Here is a 15,844-nt window from a genome sequence, read left to right as displayed (position 1 = left end):
CAACGTGTCCAGCCACGATGCAATGCTAGCTTTATGTCCCTTGTTCCGCTAATTCCTTATGCATGTACCAAGAAAAAAATGGACTAACACGGCGTATACAGCACTCTTCGCATTTCGCACAAACTTATTCAGCCAATAAACTGCACTGCACGTATTTCTCCGGGATTACGCGGTGCACAGTCGTATTGCTCGCACAGTGTGCCTCGGGTAAATGAGGGGATTCGATGTGAAAAAAAAAAAAAGAGTTACAACGTGCGCTTTCCCCCGTACGTAGCAAATTCTTTCGGGACGAAGGTAACTTTGGACTATTAAAAAGCGCCACAATCTGGAGACTCCCTTAAACAACTGTCTACACACATATGAATACTTCAGAAGAGTTATAACTCTTGATAAATTCTTTGGTCAGCTGTAACTGTACCCGGCGAACGCGAAGGCAAGAGGCGACGGATACTAGTTAACAAACACACTTTATTTATAATACCCTTAAAGAGCCACTCAGGGGTATTACATGAGAAGGGGGAGAGGGGACGACGGTTGACACACTCACAGTGAACACAGAATACAAAACTAAGTTTATGGAGAACATTGACGCAAAACGCATCAAAATCAATAATATACGCGACGTTAATTGGTAGCTCAATCAAGAGTTCAGTACAGTTTGTTCCACCTAAGACTTTACACAATTCTTAAAAATAGCGCTTTTTTCAGCATAGAATTGTCAGCGGTGTAGTGCATCAGAATACATCTAAGATGTGCTGACAGAAGGTTGGTTAATTGGTATTGAATAGTTAACTTTTTAGCCATTACTGTTAGACACTAATTATTGAGGGGCATGTAGTAGTCTACCGTATGTAACATCCATGTCATTTTTTAGAATTTCTAATGCGTGGTTACCCTCCACGCTGTGGTCCAACAAATTTGGCTACATCACGCCAGAATACATGCGCGTTCGAGAAGCTTGCAGGTAAAGCAACATTTCCAATGTACGTAACTCGTAGAATTGCCAAATTTTATTATACAACGGCGAGGGTAACCCCGTTTTCGAAATTGTAAAAACAGATGTCGATAAAACTTCCGGTGGACTACGCGACTCTCAATAATAAAGGAGCCTATTAGTAATAGTTAAAGAGTGAACTTTTCAATATTAGTTAACCAGCCTGCTAGTTAGCACGCCTTAACTGTATTCTGATGTACTACACCGCTGACAAAGCTATGCCGAAAAAAGCGCTCTTCTAACTCAGCCTTTTTTAAAAATTGTGAAAATTCTTAGGTGGAACACCTCGTATATAAAAGCTGTCGCTATGGGTGCTATAGGCTATGCTTATTAAACGCTAGCCACAGCCCAGTTACCCCTGAAGGAGAATCCGAACCGGCTCCGAAACGTTGGGTTTCAAATTAAAAAGAGCTTTGGTTGGAGATGTATCACACATCGGAATAAATTATCAAACCCAACCAGACAGGCAGTTCTGTCGAAATGTTTAGTTTTCAAGTACCAAAACAGAAACGTGTCCCATCGTTACGCCTTCTAAGCACAAATATGTTTACGCGCAGATGCTCAAACTCAAAACCGGCCAAAATACACTGCATGGTGCACACTGCTCGGGAAGTTTGACAAGGTTGTCCTTCCACAGCTCGGTTAACGACTAATGCACGCCTTCGCTCACACAGCATCCAAATAAATTTGTCCTAAGGAGCACCTCCATGTCTCGGTACATGCTCAAATGTAACGCGGAGGGTACAGAAAGTGTTATGAAACATCGTTCCTCACCATCAAGTGGCACCATGCGAAGTGGAGCATAAATTTACGCGTCTCGGCGGCTGTTCATAAGTAAACATCCCTCGGCACTATCCGAGTTGTGTTAAGTGAATGTGGGCCTTACAATGTGTTTGTGGCGTGTGGCTTTAGTTTCGCGCTAGGCTTTCTCATTTTCACCGCATATCTCATGACATATCTCTTTATACTTAATACGGAGTCCTCGTTGGGACACACAGATGGAAATGAATGAATGTATGCCAGGGGTCGATTCTCGGGGTGAGTGTCCAGCGGCCGTCTCTATGCTACGGCTCCGGAAGGAACGGTGCCGGCGTCTTCGTCGTCCACGCGGCCACGGCGCGGCGCGCTCCGTGGCTGCGGTTCCTGCTGCCGATGACGATGGCGCCGGCGCTCTCCTTGGCCCACCAGGGCACCACGCTGAGGTCCAGCAGGTACTCGCCGACCACCAGCACGGAGATGATCTCGCCCGCCACCGTCATCAGGTTCATCAGGATGCCCGGACGAGCCTAAGCCAGGGAAGAGTGGCCCCCGCGCGAAGGGCGACATACACTCATAAGTACAGGGAGCGTCAAAAGCTTCCAGGACACATGGTCCGCTTTTGAGCTGTGTAGTGGGGTATTTACGGCGCCCCCAAGCCACGGAATTTCTGTAGGAAGTAGAGGGAGATGCCAATCTTACCTCTGAGAACCTTGGTAGCTTCATAGCACTCTTAAGTGCCAGAATACACGGCTGAAGAGCAAGACCCGCAGCCTGGGAACATTTGACGCGCCCTGTATGCTTGCTGACGTGGTAAAGTGGTAATCTTTTCATTCGACTATGAAAATCGATCAATGAGTTGAATACGTAACGACTCTCCAGCTGAACTCTTAAGAAAAGCAAGTCTCGCCAGTATTCATAACAACACCGCGCTTTACTTAGTTCATTCGCCGAAAAGAAATGCCTGAACAAAACATTCACGCCATTTAGTAGATGGTTGGTTTGGTTTATTGGGGTTTAACGTCTTAAAGCGACTGAGGCTATGAGGGACACCGTAGTGAAGGGCTCCGGAAATTTCAACCACCTGGGGTTCAGTAGAGAACAAATTTCATACTGACACCTTTCTTTATTCTTTTTTCCCGAAAGTGATCCGGGAATGGGATATGATGCACGAGAATATTAATTCTGAATCTCTAAGCAGTTTTCTTTCTAACCTGTCATAATTGTTTATTTGAACCATTATACACTGCATGTACACTGGCTAAGAAATCTTATTTCTCATGTATACCTATTGTATTATAAAATTTCACACCATTTTTTTTCCCTAAGTGACTATTGATCTTCCCATATTCGTAGTTATATTGTGCGAACTTCCTTTTGCAAATGGTTTTTAAAGTGTCGAGAACCATCATATTATAACACAGTCCTGCAATAGCCTCGAAAGAGGCTATCAGTATGTTCTAAATTAATAAATATTTGCACTCAACTGGCTTTTGGCGGCTTTTCTTTTTAACACGTCAAGGGTCCCGTTCAGGGACCCGGCGTCGACGGCGGTGGCAGCGATGGCGACAGCGTGCGCGAAAAAAAATCCCAAGAAAAGCAACCTAAGTGGAAAGTGGGCCACCTAGGTCACGTGACTTTGTGACGTCATCACAATCTGCTCACTACATTAGCCGCGTTTACATGAATGCGTAAGAAGTCGACTCCAGTTCACGTTTTGAAGGAAAGTGCAAAAACATCGAAGAAGAGAGTAGAGGACGAGTAGCGCCTTTCCTTCTCATAACCTGATCCTTCCCTCAAAAAGTGGGCTGCAGTCGACTTCTGTCGCATTCATGTAACCATGGCTATTGTGAGAAAACTATTCACCATGGCAGGTCGACAATTAAATTAATGACTGTCCGCGAAAGACTGCTCGGAAAGAGCAACCTGGGTCTCATATATGCTCCACCGGTGGCTGTGTTTGAAACAGCGACCTGTCGGGGCAGGGGCGCATCGCTTAATCGCTGCACCACCGCGCCAGTAATCGTATGAGGACTGCCTCGGTTCTATGAATGTGAAGTAGAGAATCACCACTTCCACATATATGGGCTTAACTCATTGATCTTATAACGTCATTCTCTAAGTTAGAGCTTAATCTTGCCCTACAGTTTTTTTTTTCTATCGGCAGCCAGTAAAAATTAAAATTTATAGTTTTGACGATAGGTATTCTGGTGATTATATTTCATCTTTATTATAGGTTGTATTTATATTGAGTTTACTGTGTGCTTATATCAGGAGCGTAAAGAGAGAACCTATCGAGTACAGCCCGAGCAATATATTTTCAAGCGACTACGAGAGCTTTACTCCGAACGTCTGTGCTTCCAGCATGTAAAGTCGACGTTTTGTTTGCCCAGCACAGGTCCTTCCCAAAATCCCGTCCGTATAAACAGGGACCACTGGATTTCATGCGACTACAGAGTATCGTACCATCTCCCTTGGGGTTATGTGTGCTTCGTGGTAGACGATGGCGTTGGTGGGCGTGGCAGCGGGCAACATGAACGCGAAGGAGCAGCACACTGTCACCGGCAGCGCATAGTACAGGGGGTGGTTATCCGTGATGACCGCCTGCGCCAGAAAAGGGAGGCGTTTGTTCACTGAGCAACCGAACAACTTTTCATTTTTCAGTAGAACACGCTAGTGCGAGCCTCGGCTCCTGGCTCTCGGTGGAATAGCGTCTTCCATGCAACGCTGGGGACAGAAATTCCCAGGACGCGCAGCTGCTGGCCCAAATGCACCGCTGCGTCACCAGAACGAGCTATAGAACAGGCGCTAACAGACGATCACCCCTTAGCGAGCGAAATGGACGCGCGGTCCGAGAATGGCGCATCCATTTCGCGTGCTAAAGGGTGCTCCTCTGGAAGCGCCAGTTCTGCCTCCCTTGGGCTCCGTGTGAGAGGTAACCCACACAATGAGTCGAAAAGATGGCGCTTGGCTGGCCTCTTGCGCAGTGTATGCCGCCAGTCTGATGACGCGTCCGCAACCCGCACTTCTTTAGGGACTTTAACAGCAGCTCGCTGGTGTTCGTAGCGTTCGTGGCGTTCGTAGCAAAAATATGAAATGTGGCCCGGCTGATAGCTGGCGTCACTGAAATTTTGCTCAGCGTATTTTATAAAAGCCTTCTTTGTTTTAAGCGAGAAAAACAATTTGAAGTTCAGTGCCGCACCCTGATCCACGGCAACCCCGTAACACCACTGCACCGTTCGGCATGCCTTCGCCGGTTCCCGAGAGTCACGCGCTGCCCGGGAAGCGCGTTGCAGCAAGCATTAAAGAGATAAGAGGGGGCTCCGCGTCGGCAACGAAACCTGTGTGTGGGCAGGCTGAAAAATAAAAATCAGTCCACGGCGCCATGACTACCGTCGCGAGGGCTGAATCGCAGTGGCTGAGTACGCATGACGTAGATAAACGAAATCATATCGTCGCCACAGCCACATGGGCCGATCGCTAGGCGGCTCAAAATCGGTGTTCTGATAGCGGCATCGAGGTGGCTTTAGTCGGATACGCGTTATACGTAAGACTTCAGCTACTTCGTGACTTCGGCTGTGGTGAAGGAAACAACGCTAGAGCCTATGCAAGCAAGTCAATCTGCGGCCGTTGAAAATCGTCAGAGAGGTGAGCCACCATATTTCAGTTATCCTGCGTCTAGAATAGTAATTCAGACCATAGATGTAACAGCAATTGCATGAGGCTATGTTCCTCGCGACGCGACGTACTACTATCGGGCTTGGCAATAGAACAGCGCGTTTCCATTGTAACATATCGGCTGCTGCCGCTTCGACATTCATTCGCCTCACGTTATCAACAGTGTATGACTCCGCTAGTACCCCATTTTTAAGATTAAACGGCATAAGGATTGGTGAAAACGATGGTGGAAATCTCTCATTGATAATACACAAGCGCAGTGGCGTTAAACTATACTTTATGGTGCTGAGACTAGTAAGGACTGATCGAGATATAGGCCACAGCATCCTTTCTTTTTCTAGCCACCGCGGTGGCTCAGTGGTTACGGCGTCGGCAGCTGACCCGAAAGACACGGGTTCGCGATCCTGTTTACATGGGCAAAAACTAACATAAAGGGTATTGAGGTCCTTTGGGTTCCAGAAAGCGCAGTTAAGAAAAAAAGCCCAAATTAATCAGTGGTTTGCAAAGGCTAAGCCTGTGAAAGGCATACTTGCTTTCGATCATTTCAAATCGCCGTCCCTCCTACTGTTTTCGTTAGAACTACAGCTTACTCAGCTACAGAGGAGTTTTCACTAACAAGAAAGTGAGACCACTGCAGCTTTCTTCCCATCGTCAGGGAAACCGGCACCACCCGCTTAATTCGCGAACCGCGAAAGCAATGAGACAGTTGCTCCTCCGCCCTTGCTTCCGTTTCAATCAGATTGCGGCACGAGGCACGGAAAAGATTTCACGGAGCATCGAGAGGGGGAAACGCGGCGACATTCTTTACCTTTATTAGTTCGTGCAAAACAAGAACGCTCAGAATAAATATTCCGGAAAGTATCATACCGACTCATGTTATTCAAAGCTTTACATGCTTCATATTTACTGGACCACATTGCACTAAACTCCTGACTGCGCTGCTTGCTCCATTGATAGGTCAAAATGCATTTATTTTTGGTTTGGTTTGGTTTATGAGGTTTAACGTCCCAAAGCGACTCAGGCTATGAGAGACGCCGTAGTGGAGGGCTCCGGCAATTTCGACCACCTGGGGTTCTTTAACGTGCACTGACATCGCACAGCATTTATTTTTAAAGCACACGCTTCGCTAGCCTCATCGAGCCAAGGTCATCGGCGCGGTACATTTGAACTTCAACTGAAGGAGTGGAGGAGGGTCAGCCACGTGACGTACCACGTGACTCGCCGCCGCTGCACACCGACCGCCGTCTCGCCAGCTGTCCACGTGACTAACCACTTGGCTCGCCATTCACTTGAAAGGGAGTCGCGCGCACACACACTGCCGCCTTGCAGTTTCTCGCTATGGACGAAGCGTGTCGGCCGGGACCGTCTACGCTGTCGGGACGGTCTCGTAGACGACGGGCTGAGTCTGATCATCCGGCCTGACGTTGTCAATCATGCTAAGTATCTAGCTAGAGGTATGGAAGTTAAACGTGCTAAGCTAGCGGCAGAGACCGACGAAGAACGGGAGCGTCGTTTGGCTCAGCGGCGGTTGAAGGACGCCGAAAGGCGGCAGCGAAGAGCTTTGGGGGCAGCCGCTACTGGTTCTGCTTCCGCCACGACTTCGGCTTCGGCGACAGACGAAGAGGTTGAGCCTAAACTAGCTCAGCAACGCAGCATAACCACTAATAACAAAGCTTTCGCTTGCATAGCCGGGTTTAGCCGATCTAAGCCGCAGTCATTTTTATTCAGAATAAGGACTGTATTGCGCCTTCTTTATTAGGTGAGCAACTCCCGTTACAAAATATGGGAGCAAAGCGAATTGCGTCAGCTCCGTCAGAAAGGTGAGTGGGAGCAGGAGAAAGCAGAGCGCAGAGTTTGCCCTCTCGAATCATTTGATACTCTTCTTCCATATCATTGCTCCTGTAAAGTCAACACAGAACTCTGAGCGGCGCCACGGCCGTGTTCTGCAGTGCAGTGGCGATATACGGGGCAACTATCGGGCTCGCCGGTGCTGGTTTTGAAAAAATTTTTCCCGCTTAAAACAAAAAAAGACCGATAAAAATATTATAAGAGAAGTTTCAATGAAACGCTATCAATTGGACTACATTTCATAATTTAACTATGAACGCCTCTGTACAAATTTTATGGATGAAAACGCGGTACAACACACTTTTTTCTAAGTTGAACTTTTTTTTTCTGATATATATTTTGTTGTCATATTGTTTAAACCGTTTAATGAAATCGTAGATTTCATAGAGAAGTGCCGAAATATTTGATGTTGCTCACCAATGTCGAGCAAGAGCATAAAAATAGCAATAAAAAACCCCAGTTAAACGACACAAAAACTCGCTGTGGGATTAAAAAGCACAATGCATGTGCTTTATCTCAAAACTTTTCGGACACAAAAGTAAGACATTTGATTTTCTCCAATTTTTTTGTTTTCGTGAAACCAGCTTTTGCACTCCTTTAAGAAATTAAAACGGCTGCCACATGACCAGGAATTTTTGTGTTTCCCAAAGATATTAAAGGTGACTAATTTAGACAGCTCAATAAAGAGCCAGAAATTTTATGGACAAGATCGGAGAGGGTCGAGTGCAAACTCTGGTTCGTTTGGCATGGAATGACCCTGCTGCGTACAGCCGGAGCAGTCTTCCGCGTATCAAGCCGACGGGCAGAAACACCGTTCTGGGGACATTCTTAAACGGCCGTTCCGCCGTCCCGTAGAGTTTCTAAATATTACCTAGAATGAAAGCTGGCGTCACCCTCTACGCGAATTTCTTAAAGATCACTTCATTAACCGCGGGAATGCAGGGTAGACGAGGTTTCGTGCTTGGCACGGAAACGTGGATTCTGCCTCTGAATCGGCAGCTGCACCGCGATGCTCTCTTCTGTGTACAGCTTAAGTTATTTCAATGCTCCATATTTCAGTCCATCAGTACATTTGACGCAAGTGAAAGGTGTTCGGCTGTTACGTGAACATTATGGAAACGCACTTTGCCGTTCTCCATCGTTAAAGCCGTCACTCAAAAACTCCGTTAGGGAGTTGAAGGCGGCTATGAATTTTTCCAGTTTACAATTCAGTACATTAAAGGGACAGTGAGGGCAAAATGAACTTAGCCTTTATCGATAAATTACCAGACATAACCTCACCAGCGAAAGTACGAGACACTAGGAGAAGAACACAGGACAACGCTGGGAGTTGAAGACGGCTATTAATACTTCCAGTTTATATGAAGCGTTGTCCTGTGTTCTTCTCCTGGTGTCCCGTACTTTCGCTGGTGAAGTTATGTCCGATATACACACCAACTAGCCCACATGGTTACCTTGTTACGATAAATTACCTCGTTTTAGTAAGAATGAGGATTGTTTCACTAAAAACGAAGCTCATATAAGCTGTTGTATTCACTTCATATGGTGATCACGGACTCCGTTTCGGTCTTGACGTCACGAATTTGAATGTAGTGGCGGGAATAAGCCAAAAAAAATGAACGTTCCCAGAAAGAGCCATATTTCTATGGCTCTGTTTTGTTCTTAGTAAAAAGAATCCATTGCATTAATTTTTTTTTTTTTACTAAAAACACAAATTGTATGGAGCTGGTGTGTCTTTAAGCAGTCGCCATTCCTGAAAGGGAAGGATTAAAACCACGGCTAAGCCCTGCGGTGTACACCAACGCCGGCTGTATACCTACCAGCTCGATGACGACGGGTATCATGAGCGCGCTAACGGCCGAGTTGCTGGCCACCTCGCTCATGAACGACGCCAGCAGGCAGAGCGCCGACAGCACGACCTTCCGCGGCACATTCTCGAGAACGGCCAGCGTGGTGGCCACCGTCTGGGAGAGGCCCGTTTTCTGCAAGGAATTCACTCTGCAGCATTCGCCATTCTTCCCTCAGACACGGTCTAGAAAGGGCCCTTCGATAAGGCGGCCACGTTTCACACGTCATAGGGGACAGTATAGGCCCGAGCGGAGGCACTAACCCTAACAAAAATGCTTTTAGGCAGTCTATGGACTTTCTATAGACTTCTGTCTAACAAGTATATTGATTCTTTATAGAGAAATCCTAGAGAACAGTCTATAGGCAATACAAATGCTATAGGAAGTCTATAGACAATCTATATATTTATGGCCATACACTTTTAGTAGACTTTTGTCTATAGAAAGTCTAGAGACTATGAATAGACAGAAATAAATATCTGTAGGAAGGTAATAAAGTCTATAAGAAGTCTGTAGACTGTCTATAGACCATTTTTATAAGTGGGTGGCGTTGTAACCCGATTCTTAAGCCTGGTTCCATAAAAGCCCTAGGATCGCTTCCCTTCTTATTTATCGGCTGCTGACCCGAAAGACGCGGGTTCGATCCCGGCCGCGGCGGCTGAATTTCGATGAAGGCGAAATTCTAGAGGCCCGTGTGCTGTGCGATGTCAGTGCACGTTAAAGAACCCCAGGTGGTCGAAATTTCCGGAGCCCTTCACTACGGCGTCTCTCATAGCCTAAGTTGCTTCGGGACGTTAAACCCCAATAAACCAAACCAAACCAAACCTTCTTATTCATCGCCGCATTGATGATGTAGTCAGCGTAAGTAATGTCGTGGAGACGAGCAAAGGCCAGAAACAGGTTCTTATTTCAATGTTTTCGTTATTCACATGAATTCTACCGTACTTCTTTGTTAACGAGGCTAGAGGTGTAGGGGTTTAGTGAATGGGATAACAACGTGCCCATGTGGTTCAAAGTTGGGAAGCGAGGCCTGCCTGGCAAAGGTCAGCAGATGCAATGGCCACGACTACAATATAAATGGTCTTCCTTATTGCATCAGCCAACCTCCTCCTTTTGAACTTTTGGGCCACAAGGAGCCATCATTACAGTGCTATGGAGAAGTAATTCAATTCAGAAACCATACGATCAAATCCCATCTCAACCGCGCAAAGGCCAATGCTGGAAACCGTGGAAAGTGGCATTCTTCAGTCTAAACACGGAGCGTTCCAAAATGTGGCTAATGTTTAAAAGCACTGAATGCAAAAGGAGAACACATGTGTACTCTTTGCTAATAATAGCTAACGCTGTGCTAATGCCCGTGTACTGCGCGATGCAAGCGCACTTTGTTAAAGGTCTCCAAGTGGTCGAAATAATTCCGGAGCCCTCCGCTACGGCGCCTCTTTCTCTTCCTAATTTCAGTTCCTCCTTGACCCTTTCCCTCACGGCACGGTACCGAGATTAAGAAAGTTCATGCGCACTTTCCTTTCATTAAAACATATTCATTTAGGAAAGGGTTGAAGGAGGGACTGAAATAAGAGACAGAGAAAGGGTCACCCCAGTGGCGGGCTCGGAAATAATTGCATCTATGGTTCTCTAATGTGCACTGACATATCGCTCTGCAGACGGGCTCCTTATCCATTCCGCCTCCATTAAAACGCAGCTGCCGCTGCCGGGATTCCATCCGGCTACCTCATGTTCGGCAGCCCAAGGCCATAGGCGCTTAGGCACCGCAGCTAGAGATTGAACTGCCCAATAGCATCTTCCAGTAAATTACGTTACTCCATTGGATGCCTCTGAGTGCAATGAGTGCCCACCGTGGACGCTTCGGCGAGCGACAAGCCGCCGCAGATGACGAGCACCGTTCCCCAGGAGACGCGGTTGTTCACCTCCGCCCAGGTCAGGATGGGGATCGTGTCGTCCGTGCCCAGTTCGCGCGGAATGATGAACAGCGCCGCGGAGGCCAGCACCAGGGGCACCGATGCCCGGATGTAGCTGCCGAAAGCCGCCGGACACGACATTGAAGACGGGCTCCAGCTAAGGCCGAAAGGCACGTGCTCTGCCAGCTCTTCCGCCCGTCGTTAATAATTCTCTTAATCAAACCTTCTTCACGGCCAGATACTGCTTTTCGTTTCTCTTTCATCGCTCGCATATATATGACACATGTTACGCAACAAAAAAATGGCTGAGGCTTAGCTAAGGTTAAGCCTAGTCAGATGCGAAGCATATTGATGATGGCTAGGCTTGATAATACATGGCTTTCCTTGGTTGACGTTCATCCCGCTCTTCATCGGTCTCTGTGGCACGCTGAAGCTTTCGCTTCTCGTTCAAATCAGCCCTGCTTCTAGGCGGCATCCCAACACCTGGCCGCCTCGTAAGTGCCCGGAGAGCGAGGCAAGCTCAGCTTTATACCGCTGCTGTAGCGTCACGTGGTCAGCTGCAGCGCCTCTGATGTGGAGCCTCCACCGCCGCGGCCGACCGCGCGAGCCGGCAGCCCATCTCTCCTCTGCTGTGACGTCATGTTGTCACGTGGTCAGCCGCCGCGCCTCTGATGTGGAGCCTCCACCGCCGCGGCCGACCGCGCGAGCCGGCAGCCCATCTCTCCTCTGCTGTGACGTCATGTTGTCACGTGGTGTCACGTGGTCACGCTAAAGGTCAATGGTAGTCCACCGCCGCGCTCGACGGGCTGTAGTGTAGCTCTAGTAATATGCTTCGCATAAAAAAAGTCACTTCGGATGCACCGCCACCATTTAGAAATAAACATGTTCAGCAGAGAGTATCACAGACGTAGCACGTCGATGCGCCACTGGCGGATGGTTTAGTGCGCTGCCCGCACTTTCATCGAAGCCAGTGCAAGCGCGACCACGAGAGTCCTTTACTCACGCACGAGCGAGGCAAGCACGCGTCTATAAAAGCTGCTGACTCTCGCTCGTAGATTCTGCTGCAATGCAAAAATTTAAAATTGGTTTCCGGGAGCATCCGAGAGCAGAAGGGGGAATGGGGGGGTCGCATCGCCTACGAAGCATTTTACAGCTACAGGCTGCTGACGAAGTGGCTCATCCATCGTACGAGGTGGCTCAGATTTCCTCCGTATCCAACGAAAAAGCGCAGAGAAGACGTGAGCGAAGAAGTACTACGGACGACACAAACGCTGCTGTTTCGTCCGTGTATTTCCGAGCTGTTTCGTCGACCATGAAATACTGACAGGGTAAGACGTCCGATTTGGCCATGTTTAAAAGTGAAGCATATATACTGCGTCGCACAACATGAGACATTTCACTCGAGAGCCGTACTCTGGCCTCGGGAACAAAGTGGACCATCCAGGCAGGATCTGCGGGTGCATCGTAAGCAGCAGGAACACCACGAGCACCAGCATGAACAGGACCATCGATTCCGCAAACCTGCAAGTCGTAAGCATGGCGCCACATGACGTCGCTGCTGCCTTCTCATGGGAATGAAATCAAAACTCCATCTCATCAATGCAGCGATTCCTACCAGGCCGAACTGTTGTTACGATCGCGCGGTCAAGTATCTACGCGCAGTTGGCGTGTGTAAAGTGTTGCTGCTCGCTACAGGAGGCCAGGATTCATTGGGGAGGGACTATGGGTGGGGCCTTTGTCCTGCAGTAGACGGAGTTACGGGGATGATGATGGTGATGAATGTGTTATGGAGATGTGACTCGCGAGTTTCGCAGTGAGGTGCCACTGAACGCTTGCACCCCTTTTGATGGGCTGTTGGTCAGGGCAAGTTTTGTTGATCAGTCCGGGAACAGCGCAACTAGAATCAGACCAGGGGCTTTACATTCTCCGTGCAGTCCGTTTCGGCACACTGCAGCAGGAATTAAACCCTGAAAGGCGGGGAAAAGCTCTGGCCACTTTTCATCGAGCGTTTCCCACACTGCAAGTGTTTCAAATAGGTGCCGCCTGGGGCGACTAACTTTCCTCATAATCACCTAAAGCTCAAGAGTGCGTGTAACAACCGACTCACGTCAGCGGTCCCAGATCGTTGTACCGGCGCGTGACTTCGACCGTCAGCCTGGCTTCGGCAGCGGCCTCCATCATCGTGGCTCCGCCCCTGTCATTTTAAACGAAAGCGACCGGAGATCAAACGATCAGACTGCAATCCGGGCAGAAATCTGATCGCTACTCTAAAGTCGATTCTCAAGCGCACGATACACGAAGCACAAATTTATCGTTCGCACAGTACACAAAGAGCATGGGTTAAGGGCGATACATTAATGTGATGTCAAAATGTTATACTTCGCATGTAATACCATACGTTTTATGGTTTGTGGGGTTTAACGTCTTAAGGCGACTCGGGGGTTGAGGGACGCCGTAGTGGAGGGCTGCGGGACCGCTTGGGGTTCTTTAGCTTCCACTGACATCGCACAGTACCCGGGCCTCAAGCATTTCGCTTTCATCGAAATACGACCGCCACGGCCGGGATCGAACGCACGTCATTCGGGTCAGCAGCCGAAAACCACAACCACTGAGCCACCGCGGCGGCACATATACTGTACTATACATCACTGCGCATGTGTATCTTTCTTCGCCGGCCGTGATGCCGGTAGTCTATACACTGCAGTTCAGACATGCAGCAACTGAAAGTGGGGTGCCGACGTTTGGTGGCAGTGGTTTTAATTGAAAAGGAAGGAACTAAGACGAATGGCGGGTTCAAGTGAGGAACTTGAGCATCGACTGACAGGGGGAAAAAAAGCAGTGCCAGGCAGTTAGTGCAAAGAGGATAGACAAGAGAAATAAAGATCGCTTACATACTATGTACAACCAAATACATGCCCACAAGTGCATACACACAGAATTAAAATGGAAGTGCAATATGTTAGATCTGACGGTGCCGTTCTTGGCGCGTATGCCCACGTGTATACGCAAGCTGCTTCCACGGCAGCCGTGGCACAGGGAAGACCTAGGTAAGAGCGGCGTGATGGAAGCTTTTTTTTTTTGTTTTTGTCCTCGCGTATACCGTCGCTGTGGAAAGAAAAATGATGGGTGTAACGTTAAGATACCGGAAGCTACGGGCAGAGTGGGTGAGGGAGCAAACGCGGATTAATGACATCTTATTCGAAATCAAGACGAAGAAATGGGCTTGGGCAGGGCATGTAATCCGAATTATCTGTGTTAAGGCGGAGGCTTGGGCAGGTTGGTACAACATATGTAAGTAAAACAGCGCTAGACAAGGGACGAAGGAAGAATGCGCCTTGTGCTGTGTTGTTCTTCCTTCGTCCCGTGTCTAGCGCTGTTTTACTTAAACATGTAATCCGAAGGCAAGATAACCGCTGGTACCTTATGATAACGGAGTGGATTCAGAGAGAAGGCAAGCGTAGCAGGGTGCGGCATAAAGTTAGGTGGGTCGAGGAAATTAAGAAGTTTGCGGGGATGCGGTGGCCGCAGTTGGCAAATGACAGGGTTAATTGGAGAGACACGGGAGAGGCCTTTGCCCTGCAGTGGGCGTAGTCGGGTTGATGATGACGATACCGTTGCATATATACATGTAGCCCTTCGTTTCCGTTCACATGCAGCTGTAATGAGCAGTGAAACTTTCCTCCGTCGCGCTGTTCACTCTGTCATTCCCGAGGGTTCGCTACCCGCGTACGACACGCTCAGCACCCACTTGCGCTCGATGCTCCACTGGATGTAGGCGTACGACAGGACCACGAGCACAACCATGATGGGCACGTTGAGCAACATCCACCACGCGTACGTCAGCTCGTGCGCCTCAGGAAAGCGCCTGCGGGCCGCATACAAAAGTACCTCATGCATGCAGTATTTGCACAGCGGCAGAAACGCTGCTTCATTCAATGATAGACGAAAGTCACAAAGAGTGACAGCGTAGATTATCTTTCGTGACTCGTTGTTCACTGAACGGTCAGTCTGAGAGCAAAAATGTGTCTGTTTCTTACTTTTCAAATAGTACGAGAAAGTATTCGCTTTGATGTCCGTATTAACTTTAGCAAGTGTTGTTGCCGGGCTTCTTGGTCAGATTCTTCTTTCGCGATGACAGGCTTTTTGCACAAAAAATCCTTTCATGGCGAATGAATAGTCCGTTTTAAATATCTACAGCACGAAGGAATATGCTTTTTTTTAATGGATGCTGAGCTGATTTACACGACCTTTCGCCATCCTTATTTGAATTTTTGTTTTATTGATAACGAGAAAAGTGCTAAATATTGCAACTTTCGAATTAATTACGTTACCATAGGCTCAAAGCCCTGTATGCCTAAAAATAAAAGGCATATTTAAAACAGTAAATCCTTTTAAAGTCTTCGCCAAATGGTTTTCCCTAGCTAGTCGCGTCCCCGACCGTTCTCTGTGAACTGCGGAACCGATGACAGCCACATCACATAGCCTGTACGGCTTCATCCTCTGGCTGCAGCTCTAGTTCAAACCGCGGTGCCTTCGCCCACATCTTCCCATTAGGCTCACAGTCTGGACGCCTTGTCTGTTCGATACATGGCGTGGCTAGCGGACGGCATGCGCTTTGTGACGTCCAAAAGCGGCGGTATATTTTAAGAACTTATTGGAATTCGTTTTTTACGAGAGCTGCGTTGCTTGATTTACACGGACACAACGAAGTCAGACAGGAACGGTTAAGCGCTGCGCTTAACCGTGCCTGCCCGTCTTCGTTGTGTCCGCGTAAATCCAAGCAACGTACCTCTCGTAAAAAAAAA

General features: G+C 48.1%; 1 protein-coding gene across 1 annotated transcript; it reads right to left on the bottom strand.

The window, feature by feature from the left end:
- Nucleotides 1–1,447: 1,447 nt before the first annotated feature.
- LOC149364899 (Na(+)/dicarboxylate cotransporter 3-like) lies at nt 1,448–14,936 on the bottom strand. Its single transcript, XM_089568769.1, has 6 exons — nt 14,788–14,936; nt 13,147–13,233; nt 12,453–12,560; nt 10,977–11,154; nt 9,097–9,258; nt 1,448–2,280 (listed from the first exon to the last, which is right to left on the bottom strand). The coding sequence occupies exons 1-6, from the start codon at nt 14,934–14,936 to the stop codon at nt 2,059–2,061; spliced, it is 906 nt and encodes a 301-aa protein (XP_089424895.1). The 3' UTR covers nt 1,448–2,058.
- Between the last annotated feature and the right edge of the window lie 908 nt (nt 14,937–15,844).

The sequence above is a fragment of the Amblyomma mixtum genome, chromosome 2 (genome assembly GCF_055824585.1).
Source record: "Amblyomma mixtum isolate Tamu chromosome 2, ASM5582458v1, whole genome shotgun sequence".
Classification (NCBI taxonomy): domain Eukaryota; kingdom Metazoa; phylum Arthropoda; class Arachnida; order Ixodida; family Ixodidae; genus Amblyomma; species Amblyomma mixtum.
The sequence above is the reverse complement of the archived record's forward strand: the minus strand, read 5'-3'. Positions and strand labels throughout refer to the sequence as shown.